Source organism: Carassius gibelio, chromosome B12 (genome assembly GCF_023724105.1).
Source record: "Carassius gibelio isolate Cgi1373 ecotype wild population from Czech Republic chromosome B12, carGib1.2-hapl.c, whole genome shotgun sequence".
Classification (NCBI taxonomy): domain Eukaryota; kingdom Metazoa; phylum Chordata; class Actinopteri; order Cypriniformes; family Cyprinidae; genus Carassius; species Carassius gibelio.
The window spans coordinates 13,790,941-13,816,383 of NC_068407.1; the positions used below are offsets into that span (position 1 = coordinate 13,790,941).

Below are 25,443 nucleotides of genomic sequence, written 5' to 3' on the forward strand. Positions count from 1 at the left end.
TTTAATCTGTAATCTGTTTTGATATAAATTAAACATGTGCAGGATGATGATGCTGATTTAGTGGTTTTAGCACAAAATGTAAAATATTAAAAGAGTGGGGCTTCAAAATAAAAACGATAACACTTTACAATAATATCGTATGGTTTATAATATATAACTCATGAAGAACTAAACGAATGATTAATAATTCTTGCATCAGCAACAAATGAACATTCGATATGATTCATTAAGTAATCAGTAAATGGTTATTAGTTAAATGTGTCAAAATGTATTAATTCCCAATATTATATTATATTAACTAATAATGTAAATCCATGTTTTAATTACCACAATGGTCGAAGGCATGCATTTCAACTTGTCTGCTTTAATTAGTCATTAGCTAATGATTTGCAAATAAATCATTATGTTATGACTTTACTTGTTGAGTCACATGACAAGCTAACTAATTAAGAATCCATCACCACAATTACATATTACTTAGCAATTAGTTAATAGTTCTGGGCCTCAACAGGTCATAACATAATGATACTTTTGCAAATCATGAGCTAATGACTAATTAAAGCAGACAACTGGAAGTTGAATAGCTTTGACCACTGTGGTAATTATCATATGAATTTACATCATTAGTTAATATAATGTTAGGGAACTAGGCTATATTTTGGCACATTTAACTAATAACAATATATTTATTACTTAATCTATAAAACATATAGAATGTTCATTAGTTGCTGATCTAGTAATCATTAATAAATGGTTTAGGTCTTCATGAGTTATAGTCCTACATTAACTCTTGATCATCTTAAGCTTGCGCAGCATCACCCGTCACGTGATCGGGTTTCCTCTCGCTGGCCGGTGAGATGACGACATTGACCGCACACCGCAGGGAACTACATTTCTGCTAACTTATCTATTGTGTGCTATATTTATTAATTCGAGATAGGCAGAACTTGTGGTTAATTATGTGATCGAAAATATATCCTATGGCAAAGCTGCCGATCCCAACGAATTGTTCGCGTTGTTTAGAAACTCAATTTATATGTTTCACCTGTGTTTAGATAGCCTAGTAGGCTATAAATAGCCTATATCTTGTGCCACGCATGCAGTCTTATAATGCTTTCGAATTTGAACACCGAAAAAGAGTTGATTGTACAAATAGGCCTATGGGACAAAATGCTTCCACTGGCAGAAGAAGTTGGATCTGAGGCTCTTTTAAGATGCTGTCTTAGATCAAGACTGATACAGGCTATAAAACAAAATATTTTTACAGACTGTTAAACATGCTGGGATATTGCTTTTCTTTAAATTAGCCTATACAAAACTTGGTCTGACTTACTCTTTGGTGGGTCCTTAGTTCGTCCTTCAGTTTTCTGAATATCAAAAGTGTACAATGATTGATGGCACTTTCCCATGAGTGGTGACGCAAGCAGCAGAGTGGGCACCCGATTCGAACGTTATCACTCGATTGAATGGGGCGTTATCAGCAGTTATCAGCCCATAGAAATGGGCCAGGAGGGGCCTCCTGTGCCTACTAGTAGGCTCAGAAGGCCGTGATCATCCATCCAAATGGTTGATCACCCACAAATATACAAGAGAAGACTCCAGATCCAATCCCAGAATTCCTGCTCATCGGTAATCGGAAGTCTACTGGACGAATGCGGGAACGTTGCGATATTTCCTGCTTAATATTTTCAGGTAAGACTATTAAAATTATAAAAATGAGCATTTAAACTGTAATGGAAAACAATACATACACTCGTATTGCGTGTCATTATTGTTGACATGAGATAACCGTATTGCGATGTGTCTGCAAACGTTATCGCTAGATCATATTACGTTATTAGCGTGTTGTTATGTTAACGTTGGATGCTTTATGTGAGCATTAACGTTGCTAATATGAGTGTGTATTTACGTCTGAAGCTAATGGGGGAATTTAGTTTCTAGTTAAACTGTCAAAATGACTTTTTACACTCTTACAGGCTATTGTGTATGCTCGATAACTCCTCACTGAAGCCAGATCATAGGACTAATATAACCCATATCGACTTGAGAGAAATATTAAACACTAGACGTATTTTACGGCTGTTTGGAAACCTTGGGATCTTGACTAGAGTGTAAAATAAAGTTCTGTGGGTTTGGATCTATCTATCTATCTATCTATCTATCTATCTATCTATCTATCTATCTATCTATCTATCTATCTATCTATCTATCTATCTATCTGTCTGTCTGTCTGTCTGTCTGTCTGTCTCTCTCTTTCTCTCTATACTAGCTAGCTAGCTGTGTATATATTTATATAATTTATCTATCTATCTATCTATCTATATATATATATATATATATATATATATATATATATATATATATATATATATATATATATATATATATTTAGCTGTCTGTGTCTATCTGTCTGTCTCTCTCTTTCTCTCTCACTCTCTCTAAAGCTTGCTAGCTGTGTATATATTTATATAATTGATCTATCTATCTATCTATCTATCTATCTATCTATCTATATATATATACATGAAGCGTCATGAAACAGATTTTCATGATAGTATTTGGGAAGTACTTCACTCACACAAATTGCATTCATCAGTTTAAGAATGCTGAGTGTATTGAAAAGAATCATCAGGTCATCTACTTTACACGTTATCTTGTTTTTACAGAGTTGTTACAGATAAATGGTTTTCACAACCCAAGTACTGATTGTCGTTGTATGAATTTACTTTAAAAGGAGATGCTGACTAATGCGTTAAGTTTTCTGTGCATCTATTTTTTCTTCAGGCACAATGAATGATATTAAGGGCAGGTGCGCCACATTGGGGGAAGATGCAAAGCAGAAATACATTCAAGAGGCAGCAGCACTGAGGGCACATGGGCAGGCACAGGACACTAAACCCTGAGGTGAGGGATGCCCGAATTAAAATGCACATAAAGAAGCTGAAGTTAGATGTTTGGAAACAGGATTCATTTGCTAAGCATTAGTGGTATTCTTAAAGTATTAGATGGAAGGATGATCAACAGCAATTGTGGTGTGTGCAGAACATTGTGTAGACAACTGGATTGTTTATCTCTAGTTTTTATCATAATTTCAAATGAGTTCGTTACAAAAAAATATTCCAGCTGATTTTTGTTTACAAGGCTATCAACATCAAATATTCTCACATTGAAGAAATTGTCAAAGACTCATACCACCATCTCAAACTGGAAGCAGCTAAAGAACAAAGTGGTCATGAGATTTGTTAAATTAAAATGTAGTTACCCCTCTGTTTCAGGTTTGATTTACATCCATTTCTGAAATGAAAAACCCAGAGTTTTCCTAAAGATCTGAGATGAATTGATGTGCAATACCCACATATTCCTTTGGCAACAGTTCAAAATGAACAAGCTGCCTTTGAGATGTTGCTTTAAATATAGTGATGAGTATGATTTAAACTAACTGGCTTGACTTTCAAAATATTTGTGTTTTTTCTTTGGTAGATGGAGGCAATTTGTGCTGTGTCTGCTGCATCCATTTTTATGATAAGAAGAAGAATGCAAGAAAGAAGTGGCATTCATGGTCTCAGTGCACAGTGTGCCAATCATGGTCACACACAGCATGTGGCTTTAAAAAGAACATGTGCGTTCACTGCCAGGGTCAAGACACCATGCTAACACCCTGAAGATGTATCTTGTTACTTGTTTGAGTTGTTTTTACTGTGTTGACGGCCCCCAACCCATCCATACAAACACACACACACAATACATACATATGCTGCAAATTTATTGTAATGACCACACTTCACACGTAAGAAGAAAATTGTGATCTTTTTGTTATTTTCATTCACCCCATTTTTATTTATTATTGTTGTTTGTTGGCACCATCAATGTGTTCTCCTTTATACAGGACTTATGTGGGGACCAATAAAGTTATATTGTACTGAATTGAGTCTACATGCTTTTATATATATATATATATATATATATATATATATATATATATATATATACACACACCTGTTTCATCATTGGTTCAGTAGGGCTGGGTTTTAGCAAGGACCTCACCTTAATATTCACAACAGTGGGTCAGAGTATGATTTCATGTTATGATTAGATGCTTCACATAACTTTATATTTTTCACAGTTTTGCTGTCAGTAGGAGATGCTTGGCAAAAAAATATATTGAAAAGATGGTTACTGGTACTTGTAGAAACTTTGGTATACAGCTGAACACTACAATTTATTTATTTTAAATTTAAATGGTTTCTATGGCATTGCTTACTTCCACTCTGAAGTATTTTCTTCACAATTACTGTTACGCTTTTATTTTAATGATAAACATTTAAGAGAAAATGTGAAGGGTATCATTTTATCTGTGTTAAGGATATCAATTGTTTCTCCTTGGATTCAGATAAATAAAGTTTATTGTCAGTTTATGTGAGGGAGGACTGGTGTGTTCCACTTTTGTTTGCAGTTGTCTGCCGAGGGTAGACTACATTTCAATTCAAAGTGCTGTCGGTCAATTATATTATTATATATATAATTAATTATACATTTTAAATCTGATTAGTTTATCTGGTTTGCAAATTAGGGTTGTAAAATTATATATTTACTGAACATATAAAATATCTAGTATAGCCAAACTATTAATTACATTGCATCTAGATGAATGCAAAGAAATTAATTGACATGCTTTCAAACATGCTTTTTAAATGACACATGAGTTTTGGTAACATGGACAGAGAAAACATTTAATGATCTTCTGCTCAGAAACCTTGTAAAAACTTTAACTTTTACCAGCCATTACCAGCAATCTTCAAATTATCTTTTTTTATGTTCAACATAAGAAAGCAACTCATACAGGTTTGGAATGACATGAGGGTGAGTAAATGATGACAGAATTTTCATTTTTGGGGGAACCATCCCATAATTAGATTTGCCACATGGGAACCAAACAGAAATGCAAAATGAGTCTCTCTGTGTGTGTGTGTGTGTGTGTGTGTGTGTGTGCGGACAGGGTATTTGTCATGTTGTGGGTTCATAAATCTGTTTACAAAGTCAGAAACAAACAAACAAGCAAATAGCTTCTTTTTATATAGGCTATGGCTATTGAGCCTTCAAATAGCTCTCTGAAACTACACCCGAGATGGCTTGTGCATGTGAAATGAGAAAATTAAAACTTTGTCGTAGAGCTAAACCACATACATTGTTTGAAAGGTCTTGACCCAGAGAGTAACATATGTAAGTATGAAGATTCTACATAGCTCCTGTTTTGAAATACTGACCTTTGAAACATCACCTTGGTGCATATTTGAAGGCTTATAATAAAGCAATAAAAAGGGCTACACACATGGGACTAACTGTTATAGAGAGCTCTTGTCCTCATTTATGATGTAAATATAGTCAACAGCTCTGGATATTGTCAAATCGGGTTAAAAGTAATTTGAACCCATTTAAAAGTTAGACATTTAAAATCTGTTTACATAGATATGTTTACAATCCGCCTAAACTCCAAACTGTACTCTCAACTCACTATTTGCAATATCCAATTCTAAGAAATACACGATTTTTTAAAAAACTACAATTCCCTATAGCTACTCAGTGCAGCTTGATACAAATCAAGCACTGCAGTTGTAGTATCTGGTTTGCGAATTAGGGTTGGAAATTAGGGTTGTAAAAAGATATATCTACTGAATATATCAAATATCTAGTACAACCAATCTATTAATTACGCTGCATCTAGATGATTTACGTTAAGAAAATCTAAATATATTTGTTTATTTAAGACTTTTTAGCCGAAATGTAGAACGCGCAAACCCCGCCCACAACACAATGCACTTCCGTAACCTTCTGCTACCAAAAATGTATTTCTCTGAATCAAAGGAGAAATGTGCAAAAGTTATATTAACATATCTTATTGTTGAGTTATCTGTTTGTTGTTGTTTTTTCGTGGACAAATGTTGAATTCATCATTTTAAAAAAAGTGTCTTGTGAATAAAATACTTTTGGACGGAAGTACGTTATGCAAGCCACGTGGTTTCAGCGATAGCAGCGTAACAACCATGGCAACGAACAACGAACAAACTAAATGTAATATACATTCAATGAAAGAAGAAAGTGAAAATAAAACGAAAACAGCCAATGGGAAGAAGAGAAAAAAATGTGTTAAATTACATAGGCTTGGATCTGGAGAATTTCAAGCCAATAACAGTTATGTAGGAACATACTGAATGTGGCACACTGTCACATACGGATTATGACTGTAAATTAATTGTATGTTATTTATTAAGTAAATTACCTTTCATTGACTTTAAATGTGCTGTGAATAAGTGCAGAGCACCATGGCTGAAAACATGGCTGTAACTCGTAGAGTCAATACTATGTTCAGTTTTATTTTATGTTTTTACAAAATCATAGTTGCTTCAGAGGATTCAAGATCCAATAATTTATTTTCATTTCAACTCAGTCGAAGGGGATTTTGATGGTGAGCTCACAAAAAACAAAACACCTCCCACACATTTGTACATTACAGTAAATAACATATTACATTATGGTAAACACATTTTTTTTTTTTTTAGATTAGATTAGATTCAACTTTATTGTCATTATGCAGAGTACAAGTACAGAGCTAATGAAATGCAGTTAGCATCTAACCAGAAGTGCAAGAATATAGTGTTTTATATACATAAAAGTGCAGAGTAAGTAAAGCTTATGATATACAGAATGTACAGTGGAGTTGCTATATACAATATTGATCAGAGTATATACAGAATATAAATATGAATGCAATGTAGGGATTGTATGTACATTATGAACAGAGCAATGAAGGATTATATATATGTTATGAACAGCAGGAACGTGAGAACAGTGGTAATAAATGCAGTTGGATGAGTGTGCAAAAATATTGTTGAACAATGTATTCTATGCAAAATAACAGTAGTGCAATATTTTTTATATAAATATTTTACTGTGCTTGTACAGTAACAATTATAGACAGTTTATTTTTTAATTTTGTACTCATACAGACGGACTAGTGGGGATATGTATTCTTAAATACAGGGCCTAAGCTTTAAAACAGATCAGACCTAGTAAAACAACATGTCTGCACAAGTAATGCAGTAAAGTAATTATATTATATTATATTATAATACCTTGAATGAGAGCAGCTTAAATATTCCTAAAAATTTCCTAAATATTTAAGGAAAACATAGATTTATGAGAGGAATAGTGATCTTTTTTCACAAGTTTAATTAATATTTCATGGACTGAAATTCTGAAATTCTGCAACAATGATTAACCTCTTGAGGCTTTGAGCTATCAAGATGTGATAGCAGGTATTCCTCTAAACACGCGGGTTCCGTGTAATGGATCAACCGCACTTGTACCAGAGCTTTGCTTCCTCACAAGGCCAAAGTTGGCATCCAATGTGACAATCATATCTCCATCCGCCTGGAAAACAAACACTTACAGTAACACTGGTTTTGTACCCGCACCAGGTTTATACATTTATACTATTACTATTCTATTACAATACTACATACACAAATTAACTTTTAAGTTTGATATTAATTCAGATTTTATTTCTATGCCATTAATTTAATCAAACAAGAACCACGCTGGAATTATAACCAACCTTTGGACATGCTGGGCATATGGTTCCATCATTTAATTGTGCAAATATCAACCAAACTTCTTTGTCGGAAGTGGTGATGCCTAAAATGGGATATGGGGTGTTGCAAAAACCCTCAACAGAAACCTGACACTCCAGTGACAGAGAAACAGAAAGCTCTAGCAGAGGGATGGAGAAGGCTGTCTGTCTGGGGCTTGTGGCTGTTGCTGGTCAGAGCCCAGATCTCAGCAGAGTACAGGTTTCTGGTTCACACGCACACATGGTGACTGTAACGGTGCAGAGCCGTCCTGCCAAATATAAAGAGGAAAATAACATAAAAACATAACCTAGTACTACTATAGAGACCACCATATCAGTATAAATTAAATTAAATGTATGCATTTAGCAGACGCTTTTATCCAAAGCGACTTACAGTGGATTCAGGCTATACATTTTTACCTATCATGATAGTATATAAACTATAACTATCATGACTTTTTTTTTTTTTATTGCGTCACAAATTTGATTAATTCCTTAAAGGAAATCATTACTCCACATGTAATAGGATTGAATTCCTTAACCTGTCAATAAAATTAAATACATTAAGATTTTGTATCAGGTAAAATGACAAACCTGTGCTGACAATGACCTTCATGTCCTTTGTGTACACAGCATGGGTGCCATGGGCTTCAGGTAAATATAAGAATAACCCCAGGGAGGATGGCTCATAGTAAACATTCTGTAAGAAAGATGGATAGCTCTAATGTTTTTAAAACAACAAACTTGTGACACTAACAGTTGATACTGCATAGTGCTAAAACAATTTGAAGTATCTAATGAATATGCTGACATTACTGTGAGTTTGCTGTCTGTATGCAAGTATAGCAATAGCAATGTAAGACTGTATGCTACTGTTCTTACATTCCACTTTTCAGGAAGATGCAGTAAATTTCTGTGAATCCTCTTCAGGCAAACCTCACAAAACACTGCAGTGGAGCTGCACTCAATGCACCTATAATCAGCATGTTCTCGGCAGACAACACACTGGGTAGTGACTGATGCTGAACATTCAAACGTCACCTTAACATCCTTGACTGCATTCCAGGCATGAAGCTCTCTCTTCTTTGCCTTACTGTATGCGCTCTCAGAACAGCTCGGTGTCACATCATCAGGTTCAGCAGGTTGAGATGTAATAGAAGGGTCTGAAGGGTGGGTCTGTTTGTAGCTGGGCTGGGGAAGACCTTGACTGAGGTAAGAAAACTTCGCAGGGCCAGCGATAGACCTCCTCACCAACTTAATTTTAACGTTCCTGAAACGTGGGGTCATCTTAAGTGCTTTTCCCATATCTGAAATCAAATATTTGACAATTATTACATAAAGTAAAGTGCAACCCGTACCGTACTTCTTATCACAGCCTAAAAGACAGAAACACATGAGTGAAAATGGGATGCAGCCAGATGAGGGATATTTGGTGCGATAGTTAGATACAGCTAGCTAAATATATAGATTGCAAGATAGATAGATAGATAGATAAATACACATAGAGCTAGATAGATTATATAAATAGATACACAGCTAGCTAGCTATATATATATAAACTGCTAAAAAAAAAATAAAGGGAACACTTGTGGGTTATATTGTGTTGTTAAGTATTCCCTTTATTTTTTTGAGTAGGTATATAGATAGAAAGACAGATCCAAAGCCTCCTGATATAGGATCAAATCCAGCCAAGCTTGGTTCAAACCCACAGAACTTTATTTTACACTCTAGTCAAGATCCCAAGGTTTCCAAACAGTCGTAAAATACGTCTTGTGTTTAATATTTCTCTCAAGTCGATATGGGTTACATTAGTCCAATGATCTGGCTTCAGTGAGGCGTTATCGAGCATACACAATATAAGCCGGTATGAGTGTAAAAAGTAATTTTGACAGTTTAACTAGAAACTTAATTCCCCCATTAGCTTCAGGCGTAAATACAAACTCATATTAGCAACATTAATGCTCACATAATAAAGCATGCAACGTTAACGTAACGACAGGATTAATAACGTAATATTGTCTAGCGATAACATTTGCAGATACATCGCAATACGGTTATCTCATATCAACAATCATGACACGCAATACGAGTGTATGTATTGTTTTCCATTACAGTTTAAATGCTCATTTTTATAATTTTAATAGTCTTACCTGAAAATATTAAGCAGGAAATATCGCAACGTTCCCGCATTCGTCCAGTAGACTTCCGATTACCGGTGAGCAGGAATTCTGGGATTGGATCTGGAGTCTTCTCTTGTATATTTGTGGGTGATCAACCATTTGGATGGATGATCAGGGCCTTCTAAGCCTACTAGTAGGCACAGGAGGCCCCTCCTGGCCCATTTCTATGGGCTGATAACCGCTGATAACGCCCCATTCAATCGAGTGATAACGTTCGAATCGGGTGGAGTGGGAGGGAAGACTGTGGGGGTCTCGCGCCGTCTGCATCTTGCTGACCTTGTTTTTCTCCTTTGTTAACTGGTTTACAAATATCAGCCCCCATTCAGAGTATTTACGCTGTCGCGGGAAGAAAATCGTCCAGGCTTTAGCCGAAGGCGCGAGGAACATACACGTTGACACGACTAAGCAGGTTTCATGCCGATCAACTGCGAATACATCCTACAAACTTCAAGGTGTTCATGTAATGTCTATCTGTCCACTTAACTGATACGGTACAAATCTAATGTGCGAAGTTTCCCTTAGCTCGCTAACTTAAATTTCTCACATTTTTTTCCCAGCTTTTCAATCATTGCATCCTCGTGACGTTAGCCTGCCATATGTTTCTTTCGGCATTCTCAGTTGTTTTGGCCGAAAAGTTCCTATGAAGGCCCCTCCAAAGAATAATTGGATGGTTCTGAGAACTTTTTCTTATACAAAATAGCCTAATATGTATGTCCTTGTTGTTTGTCTGAATGTAATGGACTAACCAATTAAAAATCAATTGAACATAGTTAGCTCTGTGTGTGTGCGTGTGATTCCTACTGTGATGCAGTCAGTGGAATTTGATTTGTCGTTGTTGAGTTGTGAAACTGACTATTAAACATTATTGATGTTTGATGTGGGTGTGGTGCTATCCAGACATAAGTGCTGAAATCTTGACCGAAGTCCAAAGGAAATGTGACGCTGTCCTTTGTGCTGAAAACATTTATATAGACCTGTCATTACCTGTGGATAACATAGTATCCTACCGACGAAATGTTTTATATGCGCAGGTTTATATATTTATCATCAATAAATCTTATTTATTTAACTAATTGATTTGCTTGTTCCATTGCTACTCAAACATTGAACCAATTTACATTAACATTTACATTTAGTCATTTAGCAGACGCTTTTATCCATAGCGACTTACAATTGAGGACAGTGGAAGCAATCAAAAACAACAAAAAGAGCAATGAAATATATAAGTGCTATAACAAGACTCAGTTAGCTTGACACAGTATACGTAGCATGGGCTTTTAAATAATATAAATAAAAAGAAAACAGAATAGAAAAAGAATAGAGTAAGCAAGTGTTAGTGGTCTTATATATATATATATATATATATATAGAATGCAAAAAGATTAGAAAGGTATAGTTTTTTTTAAAGAATAGAATTACAATAGTGAGAGTTAAAGTTAGAGAGTCAAATAAAGATGAATTTGAAGCATTATGCATAAAATCAAAAAAAGAATTAATTATTTAGGCTAAATGGAATCGAATAAACGGAAACAGTTAAATTAAATTATAGTAAAAATTATTTTTTTTGAGTGCTGAATTTTAACCCTTATTTGTTTCCTATCGGTTTGATTTGACTGCCAAAATGCTTCAGGTTAGTTTGTGAAAAATTTGCATTATCCAGGTGAAAGAAAATATGCTAATTAAATACAAATATAATAAATTTCGGCCTAAATACGTTTACGATAAGTCCTAAATGAATGTTTATAATAAAGCACGTTGGATCTTTATTGAAGGAAGTTTGGACATTAAGTTTTCATTAGTTCTACATCTTTCGTCTTGTCAAGCGTGTAAAAAAAATGTAAAATTAAAAATAGGGAGGGAGGCAGTGGAAATCACATCAGAACGATAAAGAAATCATATCATATAGGCTACTGGCCTTTTAGTTATACCCGAAATTGTGCAACATTCCTGTGAGTTTCAAAAAACACCTTGTATTTGAAATTGTATCATACTTATTGTGAGATTCATTGTGTAAGCCCTTTTGATAAGACAACTCAATGGACAACCAAATCGTGTCAATAATTTTTATTTATTTGTTTGGTGAATTACACAATAGTAGGCTACATCATTTCATCGTTCAGTCGATGAATCAATTATACTGCTTTCTCAGAGCTGACACAACAACCGCCAGGAACTTCTGCCACGCAGCTTGGATGTCTGGGGTGAACTCAGACCTCATGCGAGTAGCGATCACCACGGTCAGGCAGTCACCCAAGAGCTGGAAGAGAAGTTGAGAAAAGTAAAGCACAGCTCACACATAATCAGCAACTTCATAGTTTGTCTACTGCTCTGAGACTCAAACCTGGAAATTGCCCGGGTCGACTTGCAGTTTCTCTGAGTGAAGCTCGCTAAGGGAAGCGTAGGTGTTCTTGATATCATCCATGTTTTTAAGAGCCATCTCCAGACCTTTGAGCACTACAACCCCGTGCGCTGCGACCTTTGGGTTAGCCATGATTGCCTCGGAGTTGAACAGGTTTCCAAATCCACCAAAGTACCGCCGAGTCCAAGGGTAGACCACCAAGAGCCTTGAGACCAGACAATTAATACAAGAACAATATAAGGCCTTAATTGAAACAAGCTAATGGCTGATTACATGCACATGCTGTAAAAAAAATAGACACAATAAAATATAGGTTATCGAACAAGGAACAGGCCAGAAATAAGAGTAGCATACCTCGTCAAGGTCTCGCGGCCCACCGACTCGTAGTCGAGTTTGGCGAAGACAGCCTGTATCGCAGCGCGTTCCTCAGCTTTCCACTGAACCATCGTGACTTGTTGTGGCTTTACAACTGGACATAGGCTTAAATAGACCCTTCTAGACCTCCGCCCATGTATTTCGGACAGATGTGCTTTGCCGATAGTGCGGAGAAAAAGGCGGCAGCTGACCGATAAACTCCAAAGTCCGTTTAAATTAAGTTTATAGTAGCATGGCTATGATAGTGTGTCATAGAGCATGGTTCTTTTATTTAGTTTTCTTGTTTATTTATTTATCCTGAATAGATTGACTTCGTCTGTAGGCTGCAAATTTGATTTAATGGTACAACAATAAAAGGCTATTTGCGTAGAGATATCCATTAGTGACTCATGTAAAAAATAAAAATAAAAAAAAATGTCACATTAGCCTAGGCCTAAACAGATAAACTGTTTCGATTTTTTTTCTCAGTTCTTGACTTAAACTGAGGAAATTACAAAACAATAATCGAAATATTCTCACCGAAGTCATTTGAAATCCCAACTTTTTAAACCAGTAAAATATATTTTAAATCATTACAACAATTACCAATTTGAGGTAGCCTAATGTCTCTAAACAAAAACAAATGTTGGGAGACTGAAGATGGTTGTAAATCTTTTTTATGTTTAAGTGCTCTCTATTCCTGTCACATAAGGGTTCAGTCACCATGTTCCATCTATTTTGATGTGAATTTTGAGATATAGCACAAAAACGCTGGATGGAAAGATCAATATGTGCATACATTCTTATAATGTGAAAAAAAAACTTCAATTGAGGAAGCGTTCGATTGAGGAAGATCTTTATTTTGTCTGTTGGGAGCCATGCGCATACATTTTGATATGCAACAAGAAAACTCGTGACTTTGCCTCAACTGAGTAGCCTATGCAATCGATAACGGGACTTATTGGAATCATATAAGGGTTGGCTGTAACATTTTTTATAGGCCTATACTGTTAAAATTATCCCCAAATCAAACAGCCATACAACAAACTGTCTTAGCATGGCTTTGAAGTTAGCGTAAATGCAAATCATCAGATTAATCTGAGAAACAGCTACTCAGGTCATACAAGCTAAACAATTGCATACAACTCAAGAATATGCTTTCCTAGCTGAAAACCGTTTTTTTTTTTTTTTTTTTTTTTTTTTTTTTTGTGGTCATAAAATCTACAGATTTGCTCACAACCACATGCAGTTTGTCCTGTGTGCTCAAAAAGAAGATGGGAGTGTATGATATTGATGACCACAGCTCCTTTCTGATCAGTCAAACTTTTATTGGTACATCTCCAATTATCCCCTATAATAGCCTAGCACTTATATTAGGCATGAAGTATAATAATACTATAATATAATAGCCTAGTTACTATAATAGCCTAATAAAAATAAATATAATATAATAGTAGCCTACTTCACCAACTCAAATTTAATATGGTGACACAATTCGTAAATTCTGCTAATATCAAACTCACATTCAATAGCTGCTTCCACTATCAGACCAGTGCGGTCCAGATCTAAGAACGAGCCGTGCTGGGCCAGAGGCCTCTCGCACCCTCGCGGGCCCTAAATCATGCTGCGCTTGCACTGTCGGGCCAGCGCTCCTCTAAAAACCACGCCTCTCTTAAGCAAACATCACACAATCAACATTTCACGGGGGAAATTGAATGAAAACTATCAGCCCGTTGCATATCAATAGCACGAGTTTTGTTTCGCAAAAATTGTTTTTTGCGTCCATATGATAGGGTAGTGGGGTGGACGCTTATCATACATACGTAGCCTAAGCCAAAAAATTTCGTATCATATGCATCCGAAACTGAATATGTCAAACACGTGCGTCTCATTTGCGCGCCAAAGTCTATTTTTGCTTATCAGTAGCCTACCACGATTATTTGGCATACTATTTATATGCATTTTCATGAGACCACGCTCAAACTGTTAAAGGGATATTTCACCCAAAAATCAAAATGATGTCATTAATAACTGACCCTCATGTCATTCCAAACCCGTGAGACCTCTGTTTATCTTTGGAACACAGTTTAAGATATTTTAGATTTAGTCCTAGAGCTCTCAATCCCTCCATTGAAACTGTTTGCATGGTATACTGTCCATGTCCAGAAAAGTAAGAAAAACATCTTCAAAGTAGTCCATGTGATAACAGAGGGTCAGTTAGAATTTTTTGAAGCATCGAAAATACATTTTGGACTAAAAATTGCAAAAACTTTGAATTAATTCAGCATTGTCTTCTCTTCAGTGTCTGTTGTGAGAGAGTTCAAAACAAAGCAGTTTGTGATATCTGGTTCACGAACGAATCATTCGATGTAACCGGATCTGTTTGAACCAGTTCACCAAATCGAACTGAATTGTTTTAAACGGTTTGTGTCTCCATTAAGCATTAATCCACAAATGACTTAAGCTGTTTACTTTTTTAATGTGGCTGACACTCCCTCTGAGTTCAAACAAACCAATATCCCGGAGTAATTCATTTACTTAAACAGTACACTGACTGAACTGCTGTGAAGAGAGAACTGAAGATGAACACCGAGCTGAGCCAGTTCGATTTGGTGAACCGGTTCAAGAAGATCCGGTTACATCGAGTGATTCGTTCGCGAACTGGATATCACAAACTGCTTTGTTTTGAACTCTCTCACAACAGACACGGAAGAGAAGACAATGCTGAATAAAGTCGTAGTTTTTGCTATTTTTGGACCAAAATGTATTTTCGATGGACAGTATACCGTACACACAGTTTCAATTGAGAGACTGAGAGCTCTCTGACTAAATCTAAAATATCTTAAACTGTGTTCCGAAGATCAACGGAGGTCTTACGGATTTGGAACGACATGAGGGTGAGTTATTAATTACATAATTTTGATTTTTGGGTGAACTATCCCTTTAAAATGAACTTGACGGAAGCATATGTTTTGTCCTCAGAAAGATTTAAAAAGACTCCAGCATCGATATTTTACCAATGATTAAGAATAGTGACAGAAATACATCAGTGATGCCAAATCCAATTAATATGTATAATTTAACATAAAAAGAAACACATAGGATACTTGTTTAGTCGAGGCTCCTCTGTTTATTTAGAAAAAAGAATACAAAAATGCATAACTCAGTCCATTTAAGTCCAAGGCATGCAAACAACACAATAGAAAAACACCATTAAACGCATATGTTTGTGTCAACTTCTTGAGAAAGAGGGATAATTTATATTAATTTTCCACAAAATAATATATGTTTGGGCACTGTCCTGTTTCACTTTGCTGTTATCCTTTCAGCCAAAGCAACAGAGGGAGCTAAATATCAACAAAACCACAGGACAAAGACAGAACACGAATCCAATTAAATACACAAGTATAATTATATATGATTTGTCCAAGTTCTTCAATGGCCTCTGGTATTTATTAGGCCCATTATGCCGATGGTTAGCATACGTAGCCTTTAGTATTGCATAGGCCAATGCATTTCAGCCTCACACACTGAAGAGAATTCCCATCGGATCACAATCTTAAGTTATTTAAGACACTTTTGCGTCTGAAGGCTAATTTTAAAATAGTTAAAAATGTTTTAAATGCTGATGTGAAAACTAGGGAAGTGAGGCGGTAGACTGTCTAATTTTTCTTGTTCATGACCACACTCTAGGCCCAGCTGGCACGCTTTGGCCCAAGCCAAGGTATCTGCGGGGTCATAAATCCCTGGACGTTGGTCTTGAGGAAGCACCGCCCCAGAAGTGACCAGCCCTAGCACGCCCGCTTTTGACCCAACAGCGGAAATATGGCTAATGAAATCAAACTACAACAACAGTTATATTTGATTAATTGCTCAACTTTAATTCTCAAAATCAATGAAACAAAGTTTAAAGATTTTTTACAGCCTGGGCAAGAGAGATAAGGACCAGAATCTTGTCAACAGTCGAGCAAGAGTGAACTGGTTCAAAAATGCCCAACACTGCACAAATGCAGTGAGACCAGATATGTTGAAAAACAGAAGACAGTCAATGTCTGAAGTCAATACATTTCCAGTTCTTTAAAATGTTATGGTGTGCATGCTTATTCATGGTGTCGAGGTTGGAGATGAAATCACTTACCTGGAAGTTGATGGGATCAACTCTAAACATGGAGGCATGAAAGCTCACATGGGCTGATAAGGAGACCCTCAAACTATAGGAGTTTGTAAGGTTGGGAATTTTGTTAACTGCCTCATATACACCTCTCATATCAGTGATGCCATGCTTCTGGACAGGTGCTGATCAAGGACTTGTATGTTTCCTGTCAACTTCCGGAACAGTATGTTTATTGAAGCATCGGTCCCACTGAAGTAGAGTCTTTTTTATACCCTCTGAGAAAATGTTATTTACCTGTAGGGGTACAACAGCTTGCCACTGGGGCAGTGCCCTCAAAGGAACACCTTTCTATATTCTTTCTCATAAAGTGTTCATAAGAGTATACCATAATAATTACCTTAAGGGTACATAATACTGCTCTAAGATATATGCACCCTTTAGGGTTAAAGGAGTCGCTTTGAGGGTACTGGCCAGGTGACAAGCTGTTTTACCCCTAAAGGTACTTTTTTTTCTGAAAGCATACTGTATCTCCCCCTTTGTGTCAGTCAGATTTCTTGTCCACTGGTATAAAAGATATCATAGATGGACTTTGGCATCAACAAAAATAGAGTTTTCATTCTGTGAAAATGGGCTTCAATATTTCTCACTAGGAATATAGCCACAATGTTTATTCAAGTTTTTTGCAATTAAGTTTTAAGCATTTATAAGATCTGCGTTTGATCATTCCTTAGTTGACGTGTCAATGTACTTGATGTAGGCTGATAAAGATCTTTTCATCATGTAAGTTATATTCCTTTGTGAGTTCTTTTAATAACTTTATTTCATGAATTGCCTTTCCAGGTCTTATGCTTTAAACATACCAGGTTTTCTGGGCCCCTTGTACATTGCTTCCCCTTGTACTTTGCAATTAAGGTATGTTTTGGGGGGCCTGTGTGACATCATTGTCCCCCAATAGCTCCCTGTACAATATATGTTGAATTGTAACTATATTTTACACACATATACACTATACACACATATACACACACACACACTATATTTTTCACAGCTGCAAGACAGGGTGATGACTTGACTTGACTTGAGACTTGACTTGACTTGAGACTTGGGTGACTCGTAGCGTAGTAATACAAAACCAGAAAAAATACATGTAATTTTGACATTTTGAAATTATGTTTATAAGTTACACTAACAGATAGTTTGTCAACATGTAAACAACATGCTCGGACAGCCACGCATATACTTACATTTGTTATTTGGTTTGACATTTTCTGAGTTAAAGGAACACTAGCCTAAATAAATTATATTATTGCTGTGTCACAGAGTTCCTTTTATAGGCGTTCTTTGGGAGTAAATAGGAACAAAGGTGTAGACTACTTTTTGAAACTGAAACTTTTACCTTTTTTTCTGAGAGTCACTTTAGCCAAGCAGACACCCCCTTTTAATACGACCATGTTTTCTATAAAGTTTTGCCTCAATTCATTGCTTCTCCCTATATACCACCAGACATAGGCTATACAAAATATTGTTAAATAAAATTACATTAAAAGGAGGATTTGCAATGGAAACAGCCAAACTATATCAGCTGTGTCCTGAAACAATAAATTGTTTGATCAGCCTATCTGATGAAGACTTCAAATAAAGCATTAAATATTATATTGATGCACATTAATTTATTACTCGTTTACTTTCATTTATTTCATTTTCATTATATACTGTAGGTTACCATTTAAATGGAAAATCTCAGTGCTATTTGCTTGTGTTTAGTTCATCCCTTTTGATATTTCAGAGACGTTTTAGGCATCCCACAGCAAGTCTAGTCTAATTCAGTAGACAAGCTTTACTAAAGCATTCTAATTACCCCAAACTTCTTTGAACTTCTTCTGTCTTGTGGTTTGTTTGTTTGAAATTATAATTTTGTGATAAAGCCCTGGAGTCTTTGACAGAATGACAGAGTTTTCAGTTTAATGATACCTGATACTCGCACAATGAACAGTTTAAACGCGTGGCTCAGGTGTGTATCGATTCTCTTTATTGTGTTAGAGAACAAATAAAGCTTTCCTTCATGTTAGGGGTTTTAATGATACTGTCTGCGCAGAGCAGAGACCACAACAGCGAGGAACTTCTGCCAGGCGGCCTGCACATCAGCTGTGAAAGAGGAACCCATAGTCGCCGCAATCACGATGGTCAGGCAGTCGGCCAACAGCTGAAACAGAAAAAGCAGAAGAGTGTAGCGCAACAGGTGAGTCGCTGGTAGTCTGACTGGATATGAGTTTTATATGTTTATATGCTGTGTTTGCGTACCCTGAAGTTGTCAGGATCCACGTGGAGTTTCTCGGAGTGCAGCACGCTCAGTTCGGCATACGTGTTCTTGATATCATCCATGTTTTTCATGGCTCTGTCAAGCCCGTGGAGCACAACAATCCCGTGGGCTGCCACCTTTGGATTGGACATGATGGCCTCTGCATTGTAAAGGTTTCCAAAACTTGCGAAGTACCGCTGAGTCCAGGGATACACAATCAAGGCCCTGCAATACAATATAATATACAGCATCCAAAAAGTGAATGAAATAAAACTGAAAAGAAATATGCCTTTGTTGTGTTTTTATAAACGTATGATAAAATTATGAAAATGATGATAATGATGAGCACAATAACATGAGCACCATACCTCTGCAAAGCTTTGGGGCCAGCGTCCTCATAATTCAGCTTGCTGAAAATGTCCTGGATGCAGGCACGCTCCTGGTCGGTCCAAACAACCATGTCGCCGGGTTATGATTTTTGTTCTCTGTTAGGAATTAGAATCATACCTTTCCACTCTTGTCGATGGTATTTATGTCATCGGGTTGCATTGCCAATACAAGAGGGCTCGTGTGATTGGCTGGAGCTGCTCGTGGGCAGGACGCGAAAGATGTAGTGATTTTGCACTTTGCATTGCTCTAGAAGTTACATGACGTTTTAATGCAAGTGACAAAACACTGTTATGCATGTAGCATAACATACGCCCTCTTCTATGAAAAGAGTAAAAATAAAAATAAAACTTCAGCATAGTATGACAAGGATAATGCCTTTGCATATAAAATGTAAGCATATGATTGTAGAGGACATCTTTATTTAATTGTTTAAATCCTTGGGAAATGTGACTTTCACAGTCTATGAATTATTCTTGTGATCTCAGCTGCTGGTTATCTCATGCGCATACGCACATTCAAAACGACTCTTCCTTATCTCCAGTCACAGACTCTCCACTTGCGTAGATCTCAAAATGAAATGCCTGTGTGTTAAAAAATAAATAAAAAATCCAGTCTGATCAAATACCAAATTAAAAGGGTGTGGCCATTTTATCCATTCACCAGACATGCACTATTTCAGAGCCAATAAATGAAATAAATGATTTATAAATCAATTCAGAATTAAAAAAAAAAAAGAAAAAAAATCTGAAAATCAGGATCTGTGCCCTCAGTTACTTTTTTGGTCATTTTTATGCACAATAAGAGCCCTGTAAGAAAATAAATAATATAATAATAATAACATTTTAATAATCTTGTTTAATATTTTATATATATATATATATATATATATATATATATATATAAATTAATTCATTGAAAGAGCGTAAAATCACAGATATTTGGGTGCAGGAAGCATTTAGCCTATGGCTATAACAGGTCATATCTTGCATATAGGCCTACTAAGATCTAATTAACTAACTTACTGACTTATTAAATTAATTAATTAATTAATTAATTGGTCAAATCATGTTGTTGGGTTACTTGAACTTAAGATGTGGACGTGGATTGATTAGGATCTGCCAATATCTGTTTCTTGTGACGCACATATCATCACGTTCTCCCTAAAACGAAGAGGGAGGAAAATGGGCATCATGTCAATTTTCAGTGTTAACTGGCAGGAGTTCAATCTGACACGCAATTAGGCTGTATCTTGGGTGTGCCCGCTCAACTTCAAACGCTTAAAAAGAGGACCAACGTTTAGGTGGGCAAGTCATTTGACCCAAGCACGACATCGATTCAAAATGAGTCTCTCTGCTAATGACAAAGCGATTGTGAAGGCCCTCTGGGCAAAGATCTCCCCAAAGGCTGGGGATGTCGGCAATGAGGCGTTGTCCAGGTAAGTCAAATCAGTTTTTTATTCATTTATTTATATAGACTATATATTTTACAGATGTAAGACGGAATAAATCGGCTTTTACATCTCTCCATTTTGCAGAATGCTCTATGTCTACCCTCAGACCAAAACCTACTTCTCTCACTGGAGCGACCTGACCCCCGGATCCGCTCCTGTGAGGAAGCACGGGAAGAAGATCATCGCTGGAATCGGTTTGGCTGTTGAGAAAATCGACGACCTTTTTTCCGGCCTGCTCACTCTTAGCGAGCTGCATGCCTTTCAGTTGAGAGTCGACCCTGCTAACTTCAGGGTAAATATAGCCTACTGCTGAATAATTTAGCCAGACTTCCATAGTTCTCATTACGAAGTTGTCTTGCTCAAAATGCTGTCTCTTAATCTTCATTTAACAGATCCTGTCCCACAACATTCTTGTGGTGTTGGCCATGCTCTTCCCTGATGACTTCACACCTGAAGCCCACCTGGCCATGGACAAGTTTCTTGCAAGAGTGGCCCTGGCTTTGTCTGACAAATATCGCTAACCTGTTTGATATTTGTTATGCAGTTTGAATGTTGCTTTGTCGATTTGGTCAGCAACATGTCAATAAATAATTAATCTGGAGACACTTACCCTGTCCTAAATTCATTTAAAACGTGAATCTGCATGAATACAGGATCATATGAATCCCATTAGATTTGTGAAACTTTTATATGATTAAACTTAGATTAGACCAAATTTATACGAATTAAATGAATTATTTTTAGTTAATTAAGCGTCATTTTAATTTTAAAACTTTACTTTACTTTTAGTTGTGATTTAAGGTTAAGCGGTTGCTTGAATAAATCATTTTGCCACATCAAGATATGCTCATGCGACTCTTATCCATTATATTTCTTTAAGCATATAAAATATTTGTTTTATCAAAAATGAAAAAATATCAAGGTTTATTAAGGGACTAGGATATTGCAATAAGAAGGATATTGCAATAAGTTTAATACATAAAACTTATATTTATATTGTATTAGCCAATAGCTACTTTTTCATTTATATATATATATATATAATGCATAACCGAAAATAAATAAATAAATAAATCAAATTAAACTAGCAATCATTAAATAAATGAACATGAAAGTCAACTGAACAAGGTCAATGACTCGCCAGCAGCTTTGAGTCACGTGAATCTTGGAAAGGGCATTTACGGTCATTCAAAAAAAAAAAAAAGGAGCACATGCACAAACACCAAGAAAAGGCTACAAACTCTTTCACATAAGGTAGGTACAGTAACTAACAGTATTTTGTCGCTAAAAAAAAAAAAATAGACTAACATTTTACTGAAATAATTAAACAGACATTGAGCCTTTGTGACAGTTTAACACTTTTTTTAAGGACCAATTCTCACTATTAAAAACTAGCAAATTATGAGTTTACTGAGGCAAAAGTCGTAGTTATGTGTTAATTAGACTATTAGTGAGAATTGCGCCTTGAAATAAAGTGTGACAGGGTGCCCTGTCCTGTTCCTGAAGATCTACCTTCCTGCAAAGTTCAAACACATCTGAACCAACAAATTCAGAGCTTCAGGGCAACTTGATAATTACATTCAGGAGTGTTTGATCAGGGTTTGAACTCATTAGGTGGTCTATAAAGCTCCAGAAATGTGATCGAGTACTCCTGATATAATGTAGTGGTTTCATTTTACAGTGGGTTTAATTTATTTGGTGTCTGGCAAAAAAAAGAAAGAAAAGAAAGAAAGAAAGAAATCTTGCATTTAGGAGGAGTCACGTGACGTGCTCATGAACCTAGTCGCACTTGAGTAGAGTCCCATACGTTTGGCCCCTTTTTGCAGATTTTTTCGTTTTATTTTAAGCTTATTTCATTAACAACACTTTTCTTAAATGTCTGGCAATCGGAAGCAGCAAGAGATGTCTCCGTCGGCTTCTCCGATTAAGAAGAAATGTAAACCACCGGCACCGACCACAGATGATATGGTGGATAAGATGGCGAATACTGTTGCGCACTTTGAGGAGATTCTAAGATCTGAGTTGTCAGCGATGCGGAACGAATTCGCTTCTCACATGTCAGTTGTTCAATCGCTATGCTCCAAAATGGATCTTCTTACAGGGGAGTTGAGAGAACAAAAGAAAGTTGTCGCGGATCACGATAGGCGAGTAGCAGCGCTCGAGCAACAGGTTGTTGATTTACAGGATCGCAACAGGCGCTGCAATCTGCGTCTGGTTGGATTACCTGAAGGGTCCGAAAAGGACGACCCTTTGGGCTTTTTGAAGAGATCGCTGCCGGCGTGGCTCCCGTCTCTGACAGGCAAAGAGATTGAAGTGGAACGAGCGCATCGCGTGTACACAAGGCTCTCCTCAGATCGCGCTAAACCACGGGTTTTTATCTTTAAATTGTTGCGGTATACGGATAGGGAGCTCATTTTGCGGGCCGCCAGACTGCATGCCCCGGTGAAACATCCGACGGAGCAACGCTGTCTTTCTTTCCAGATTTTTCGCCGGCCACCGCAAAAAGAAGAAGTGCATTCGCGCCAGTAAGAAAGGAAATGAGAGAGGCAGGCATCCAGAATTTTCTTCTCTATCCTGCAACGCTGAAGGTCATTCTCAATCAGGGTGAACCTAAATTGTTATATTCCCCAGAAGAAGCAAGAGTGTTTTTCAGATCTCATTCATCCTCCAATTCTCACTGAACTCCAGCTGGGCGCTTGCTATCTAATCGGAGAAGAGATGCTCTCAGGCGACCGTGTCTTTCACTGTTTACTCTAATATTTACTTCTGAACTTATAGTTACTATATAGTTTCATTGAACATACAGTATCGCTTACTGATCACGGTGGTATAATATTTATGTTCGTTGTATTTCTTCTTGCTTGTTTCAATTAATGAATTAATTTATTTTTTATTATTTTTATTTATTATTATTATTATTATTATTTTATTTATTTATTTACTTATTTATATATATATATATATTTTTTTTTTTCCACTAAAGATACTATCTAGTCAAAATGTGACTTTGGGGCCAATGTTGGTGCTTCTGTAATGTGCAGGTTTTTGTTGACGCCACGGATCATATTAAGGGGTGGTGGCAGATCAAGGTTCGTTCTTGGTTTGGTCTGCCATAGTTCATGGAAACATGTTAATATATTTTTGAAAACTGATGGGAAGGGTGGGGATGGGGGGTGGTTTGATGGTAGACTCAACTGGTTTTGTTTTCAAATTTGTATGTTGTCTTATTTTGTAGTAATGCTGTTTGATACCTATGACTGACCTTAATATTCTAAGTTGTAATATTAATGGCCTAAATGGCCCACACAAACGTACAGGTTTTCTGGATTTTTTGCGAAGGAGAAAGATTGATATAGTGTTAGTTCAAGAATCCCATTTGAAAGAGGAGGATGTACACAGGTGTAATAATAAGTTTTATGAAGTAGTATCTCATTCATCTTCGGATGCTAAAACCAAGGGTGTTCTAATATTGGTGCGGAGGACGTTAAATATTACTATTTTAGATAAAGGTTGTGATCCAGACGGTAGAATAACACACATAAAAACAATAGTGGAGAATAGGAATATTGTATTTATTTCAGTTTATGCCCCTTGTACTCCTGAACCTACTTTTTTCTCTGTTTTGTCTTCCTATCTTTTAAAATTTTCAGATTTTGAAATTGTATTAGGTGCAGACACCAATTCTGTAATGTCGCATATCCTAGATAGATCTGGACCAAAGGAATCACACTCTCAAGCCTTGTGTTCTGACAAACTTAGGCAATGTGTAACCTCGTCTTCATTGGTGGATACTTGGCGTTTACTAAATCCTTCTGCTAAGTCTTTCACTTTCTTTTCTGCTACTCATAAATCCTATTCACGAATTGACTATATTTTCATTTCTACTTCTTTATCTTCAGCTGTTTGTGATGCCGATATCTGTTCCTTATCTTTGTCTGATCATGATGGAAATTTGTGCAGATTATCTTTGATCCCTCGACCGTCTCGTGCGACTAGATGGCGATTTAACCCTAAATTGTTACAAGATGAAAACTTCTGTAGTCAATTCAGAAATAATTTTGCTGAGTTTATTGAAATTAATCAAGGCTCAGTGGATGATCCACGAACACTTTGGAATGCAGTTAAAGGATTTATAAGGAATAACTCAATTTCATATGCCTCTTTCCTTCAGAAAAACAGACATAAAAAGATAGTTGAATTGGAATCACAGCTCCAGAATCTGACTAGAGACAATCAGCGTTGTTTCTCACACAATACACTTAGCAAAATCATGGCGGTTAGATCCGAGCTTAATTCATTACTGCGATCCAGGGCAGAATTCCTGATTCAAAGATGCAGGCAGAATTATTATTTTCAAGGAAGTAGACCTAGCCACCTTTTAGCTTTAAGAATACGTAACAGTGAAAAGTTTGCTAATATCTCAGCAGTGAAATCCCAATCCGGGCTCATTGTGACAGATCCAAAAGACATTAATATTTCTTTTCATTCTTTTTACTCTAACCTCTATACTTCTTCTGCTGTTGGTGACCCTGACACTTTTGCATCTTTTCTGTCCAACCTTGATTTACCTAGGCTGTCAGATTCAGACTCTGATTACCTGGCTGAACCGATTACCCTTCAAGAGCTGGAGTCAGCAATTCGATCTATGAACAAGGGGAAATCCCCAGGTT

General features: G+C 36.4%; 4 protein-coding genes and 1 long non-coding RNA gene across 7 annotated transcripts; 2 read left to right on the forward strand and 3 right to left on the reverse strand.

Moving 5' to 3' along the window:
• Positions 1 to 1,434: 1,434 nt before the first annotated feature.
• Positions 1,435 to 4,413, forward strand: LOC127969233 (uncharacterized). Its single transcript, XR_008156242.1, has 3 exons — positions 1,435 to 1,692; positions 2,785 to 2,904; positions 3,481 to 4,413. It is a non-coding gene; the product is annotated as an uncharacterized LOC127969233 (long non-coding RNA).
• Positions 4,414 to 6,396: 1,983 nt separating this feature from the next.
• Positions 6,397 to 10,027, reverse strand: LOC127969229 (uncharacterized). Of its 3 annotated transcripts, XR_008156241.1 has the most exons (5): positions 9,778 to 10,027; positions 8,510 to 8,934; positions 8,222 to 8,327; positions 7,613 to 7,896; positions 6,397 to 7,428 (listed from the first exon to the last, which is right to left on the reverse strand). XR_008156241.1 is itself a non-coding variant. In XM_052571057.1 (4 exons), the coding sequence occupies exons 1-4, from the start codon at positions 9,815 to 9,817 to the stop codon at positions 7,834 to 7,836; spliced, it is 618 nt and encodes a 205-aa protein (XP_052427017.1). In that variant the 5' UTR covers positions 9,818 to 10,027; the 3' UTR covers positions 6,397 to 7,833. The 3 variants fall into 3 exon arrangements, 2 of the variants coding, with proteins under 2 accessions (XP_052427017.1, XP_052427016.1); XM_052571057.1 differs by having other exon boundaries at positions 6,397 to 7,896; positions 8,238 to 8,327; XM_052571056.1 differs by having other exon boundaries at positions 6,397 to 7,896.
• Positions 10,028 to 11,856: 1,829 nt separating this feature from the next.
• Positions 11,857 to 12,625, reverse strand: hbbe3 (hemoglobin beta embryonic-3). Its single transcript, XM_052571058.1, has 3 exons — positions 12,521 to 12,625; positions 12,149 to 12,371; positions 11,857 to 12,064 (listed from the first exon to the last, which is right to left on the reverse strand). Exons 1-3 carry the CDS (start codon positions 12,610 to 12,612, stop codon positions 11,936 to 11,938), a joined length of 444 nt encoding a protein of 147 aa, XP_052427018.1. The 5' UTR covers positions 12,613 to 12,625; the 3' UTR covers positions 11,857 to 11,935.
• Positions 12,626 to 17,443: 4,818 nt separating this feature from the next.
• On the reverse strand, positions 17,444 to 19,542 carry hbbe2 (hemoglobin beta embryonic-2). Its single transcript, XM_052571059.1, has 3 exons — positions 19,302 to 19,542; positions 18,936 to 19,158; positions 17,444 to 18,837 (listed from the first exon to the last, which is right to left on the reverse strand). The coding sequence occupies exons 1-3, from the start codon at positions 19,391 to 19,393 to the stop codon at positions 18,709 to 18,711; spliced, it is 444 nt and encodes a 147-aa protein (XP_052427019.1). The 5' UTR covers positions 19,394 to 19,542; the 3' UTR covers positions 17,444 to 18,708.
• A 1,056-nt stretch (positions 19,543 to 20,598) lies between these two features.
• On the forward strand, positions 20,599 to 21,374 carry LOC127969232 (hemoglobin subunit alpha). The gene is made up of 3 exons (XM_052571060.1): positions 20,599 to 20,758; positions 20,858 to 21,065; positions 21,166 to 21,374. The coding sequence occupies exons 1-3, from the start codon at positions 20,664 to 20,666 to the stop codon at positions 21,292 to 21,294; spliced, it is 432 nt and encodes a 143-aa protein (XP_052427020.1). The 5' UTR covers positions 20,599 to 20,663; the 3' UTR covers positions 21,295 to 21,374.
• The last annotated feature ends 4,069 nt before the right edge of the window (positions 21,375 to 25,443 follow it).